Source organism: Oncorhynchus nerka, linkage group LG18 (assembly GCF_034236695.1).
Source record: "Oncorhynchus nerka isolate Pitt River linkage group LG18, Oner_Uvic_2.0, whole genome shotgun sequence".
NCBI lineage: Eukaryota > Metazoa > Chordata > Actinopteri > Salmoniformes > Salmonidae > Oncorhynchus > Oncorhynchus nerka.
In genome coordinates, this window is record NC_088413.1 from 10,230,511 (window position 1) to 10,235,510 (window position 5,000).

At 37.0% G+C, this 5,000-nt stretch overlaps 1 protein-coding gene across 1 annotated transcript in view; it reads right to left on the reverse strand.

Annotated features, from left to right (window-relative positions):
• LOC135561737 (circadian locomoter output cycles protein kaput-like) overlaps positions 1 to 5,000 on the reverse strand; it is a 15,699-nt gene that overhangs the window by 4,865 nt on the left and 5,834 nt on the right. Inside the window, 3 exon segments of the mRNA XM_065003491.1 lie at positions 767 to 856; positions 3,704 to 3,795; positions 4,184 to 4,332. Of these exon segments, the coding sequence (XP_064859563.1) occupies positions 767 to 856; positions 3,704 to 3,795; positions 4,184 to 4,332 (331 nt within the window).

Genomic DNA, 5,000 nt, shown 5'->3' on the forward strand with positions numbered 1-5,000 from the left:
GCTTCCTATTGGCTCATTTATCCCCTGTAACTCTTCCCCAGCTTCCTATTGGCTCATTTATCCCCTGTAACTCTTCCCCAGGTCGTTGCTGTAAATGATCATGTGATCATGTGTTCTCAGTCAACTTACCTGGTCAAATCATATCAGATAATGCTGCTCTTGGTACTATGCATTGGAACCAAATCCTTCTGTCCAATAATACTGTAGTACTATGCATTGGAACCAAACCCTTCCATCCAATAGTATTGTGGTACTACGCATTGGAACCAAACCCTTCTGTCCAATCGTATTGTGGTACTATGCATTGGAACCAAACCCTTCTGTCCAATCGTATTGTGGTACTATGCATTGGAACCAAACCCTTCTGTCCAATAGTATTGTGGTACTATGCATTGGAACCAAACCCTTCTGTCCAATCGTATTGTGGTACTATGCATTGGAACCAAACCCTTCCATCCAATAGTATTGTGGTACTACGCATTGGAACCAAACCCTTCCATCCAATAGTATTGTGGTACTATGCATTGGAACCAAACCCTTCTGTCCAATAGTACTGTAGTACTATGCATTGGAACCAAACCCTTCTGTCCAATAGTACTGTAGTACTATGCATTGGAACCAAACCCTTCCATCCAATAGTATTGTGGTACTACGCATTGGAACCAAACCCTTCTGTCCAATCGTATTGTGGTACTATGCATTGGAACCAAACCCTTCTGTCCAATCGTATTGTGGTACGAATCGAAACACAGACAGTCCGACTCACCGGCAGGTGTTCCAGCAAGGAGGTGACGCTCTCAGAGACGTAGATGATGTTCCCATCTGTCATTATCGCTATGAAGAATCCATCCAGAGCCTACAACACAACATTACACTTTAGTTAATACGACTGTAACCAGTCTGTCATTATCGCTGTGACTGTAGTAATATAGTAAGTATAGTAATAGTATTAGTATTAGTAATAGTAGGGTAGTACTGTAGTGGTAGTAGTACTAGTAGTAGTAATAGTAGGGTAGTACTGAAGTAATAGTAGTAGTACTAGTACTAGTAATAGTAGGGTAGGGTAGTACTGTAGTAGTAATAGTAGGGTAGTACTGTAGTAGTAGTAATAGTAGGGTAGTGCTGTAGTAGTAATATTAGTATTAGTAGGGTAGTACTGTAGTAGTAGTACTAGTAGAGTAGTACTGTAGTAATAGTAGGGTAGTACTGTAGTAGTAATAGTAGGGTAGTACTGTAGTAGTCGTAATAGTAGGGTAGTACTGTAGTAGTAATAGTAGGGTAGTACTGTAGTAGTAATAGTAGGGTAGTACTGTAGTAGTAGTAGGGTAGTACTGTAGTAGTATTAATAATAGTAGGGTAGTACTGTAGTAGTAATAGTAGGGTAATACTGTAGTAATATTAGTAATAGTAGGGCAGTGCTGTAGTAGTAGTATTAGTATTAGTAGGGTAGTACTGTAGTAGTAATAGTAGGGTAATACTGTAGTAATATTAGTAATAGTAGGGTAGTATTGTAGTAGTATTAGTAGGGTAGTACTGCAGTAGTAATAGTAGGGTAATACTGTAGTAATATTAGTAATAGTAGGGTAGTAATGCTCTCTCTAATTCTCTCTTTCTTTCTCTCTCTCGGAGGACCTGAGCCCTAAGACCATGCCCCAGGACTACCTGACATGATGACTCCTTGCTGTCCCCAGTCCACCTGACTGTGCTGCTGCTCCAGTTTCAACTGTTCTGCCTTATTATTATTTGACCATGCTGGTCATTTATGAACATTTGAACATCTTGGTCATGTTCTGTTATAATCTCTACCCGGCACAGCCAGAAGAGGACTGGCCACCCCACATAGCCTGGTTCCTCTCTAGGTTTCTTCCTAGGTTTTGGCCTTTCTAGGGAGTTTTTCCTAGCCACCGTGCTTTTACACCTGCATTGTTTGCTGTTTGGGGTTTTAGGCTGGGTTTCTGTACAGCACTTTGAGATATCAGCTGATGTACGAAGGGCTATATAAATACATTTGATTTATTTGATTAGTAATAGTAGGGTAATACTGTAGTAATATTAGTAATAGTAGGGTAATACTGTAGTAATATTAGTAATAGTAGGGTAATACTGTAGTAATATTAGTAATAGTAGGGTAGTATTGTAGTAGTATTAGTAGGGTAGTACTGTAGTAGTAATAGTAGGGTAATACTGTAGTAATATTAGTAATAGTAGGGTAGTATTGTAGTAGTATTAGTAGGGTAGTACTGTAGTAATATTAGTAATAGTAGGGTAGTATTGTAGTAGTATTAGTAGGGTAATACTGTAGTAATATTAGTAATAGTAGGGTAGTATTGTAGTAGTATTAGTAGGGTAGTACAGTAGTAGTAATCGTAGGGTAATACTGTAGTAATATTAGTAATAGTAGGGTAGTATTGTAGTAGTATTAGTAGGGTAGTACTGTAGTAGTAATAGTAGGGTAATACTGTAGTAATATTAGTAATAGTAGGGTAATACTGTAGTAATATTAGTAATAGTAGGGTAATACTGTAGTAATATTAGTAATAGTAGGGTAATACTGTAGTAATATTAGTAATAGTAGGGTAATACTGTAGTAATATTAGTAATAGTAGGGTAATACTGTAGTAATATTAGTAATAGTAGGGTAGTATTGTAGTAATATTAGTAGGGTAATACTGTAGTAATATTAGTAATAGTAGGGTAGTATTGTAGTAATATTAGTAGGGTAATACTGTAGTAATATTAGTAATAGTAGGGTAGTATTGTAGTAGTATTAGTAGGGTAGTACAGTAGTAGTAATCGTAGGGTAATACTGTAGTAATATTAGTAATAGTAGGGTAGTATTGTAGTAGTATTAGTAGGGTAGTATTGTAGTAATATTAGTAGGGTAATACTGTAGTAATATTAGTAATAGTAGGGTAGTATTGTAGTAATATTAGTAGGGTAATACTGTAGTAATATTAGTAATAGTAGGGTAGTATTGTAGTAATATTAGTAGGGTAATACTGTAGTAATATTAGTAATAGTAGGGTAGTATTGTAGTAGTATTAGTAGGGTAGTACTGTAGTAGTAATAGTAGGATAATACTGTAGAATATTAGTAATAGTAGGGTAGTATTGTAGTAGTATTAGTAGGGTAGTACAGTAGTAGTAATCGTAGGGTAATACTGTAGTAATATTAGTAATAGTAGGGTAGTACTGTAGTAGTAATAGTAGGGTAATACTGTAGTAATATTAGTAATAGTAGGGTAGTATTAGTAGGGTAGTACTGTAGTAGTAATAGTAGGGTAATACTGTAGTAATATTAGTAATAGTAGGGTAGTATTGTAGTAGTATTAGTAGGGTAGTACTGTAGTAGTAATAGTAGGGTAATACTGTAGTAATATTAGTAATAGTAGGGTAGTATTGTGGTAGTATTAGTAGGGTAGTACAGTAGTAGTAATCGTAGGATAATACTGTAGAATATTAGTAATAGTAGGGTAGTATTGTAGTAGTATTAGTAGGGTAGTACAGTAGTAGTAATCGTAGGGTAATACTGTAGTAATATTAGTAATAGTAGGGTAGTATTGTAGTAGTATTAGTAGGGTAGTACTGTAGTAGTAATAGTAGGGTAATACTGTAGTAATATTAGTAATAGTAGGGTAGTATTGTGGTAGTATTAGTAGGGTAGTACAGTAGTAGTAATCGTAGGGTAATGTTGTGTATCTCACCTCCAGCATGAGCTGGGTGAACTCCTCGTTGCTAAGGAACGGAGGTTTCCAGTCCTGTCTGATCTCACTGGACTCAGACTGAGCAGAGATCTCTGTTAGAGACACATACACATCATAGTGTTTAGAAATATACATGAGAATACACACAATATACTATATAGAAATTATACATCCAAATACACCATTTATACAATACAATCCTGATAAGATCACAAAGGGACCTTCACCAGTCAACTTCTGACCCTGATAAGATCACAAAGGGACCTTCACCAGTACCTAAAATACTATTTTAAAACACAATTTGCTCCTCATATCCTCAGTGTACACTCCTCAATAATGTAAGTATTCATGATAATACTCAAGAATAATTTACATTTTAGTTATATGTCCATGACTCTCAAAAGCAACAGTTCCATTTGTTTACATTCATCACAACAACAGGAAGTAGAAACAGAAAGGGGTAGTAAAGGAGGCGGGTACCGTTGTGTTTACACAGGAAGTCGATGCTCTTCTGCAGGATGGTGGACTTGTCCATCTTGCGTGTGATGCCAGGCAACATGGTGCCCAGCTCCTTGATGAGGACATTGAACTGGTCTCGTCTCTTCTTCTCCGACTTGTTACGAGACACGCTGTGGATTACAATAGATTACAGATTACAACACGCTGTGGATTACAATAGATTACAGATTACAAAGGAATATACTTTAAAAAGACCATTCAATGAAGAATGGAATGGAGAGTCACTAGCCCTTTTTATCAGTTGGGTAGTTACAATTATCTATCTATCAGTCTCACTGAATGGCAACGTGTCCCGTTTCAGTTGATCAGGGCCTAAGTGATTAGTTATGTGAATCAGCTGTGTGTTAGTCCCTGATTAGCTGAAACGGGACTAAGTGATTAGTTATGTGAATCAGCTGTGTGTTAGTCCTGTTTCAGATGATCAGGGCCTAAGTGATTAGTTATGTGAATCAGCTGTGTGTTAGTCCTGTTTCAGATGATCAGGGCCTAAGTGATTAGTTATGTGAATCAGCTGTGTGTTAGTCCTGTTTCAGCTAATCAGGGCCTAAGTGATTAGTTATGTGAATCAGCTGTGTGTTAGTCCTGTTTCAGCTGATCAGGGCCTAAGTGATTAGTTATGTGAATCAGCTGTGTGTTAGTCCTGTTTCAGCTGATCAGGGCCTAAGTGATTAGTTATGTGAATCAGCTGTGTGTTAGTCCCGTTTCAGATGATCAGGGCCTAAGTGATTAGTTATGTGAATCAGCTGTGTGTTAGTCCTGTTTCAGCTAATCAGGGCCT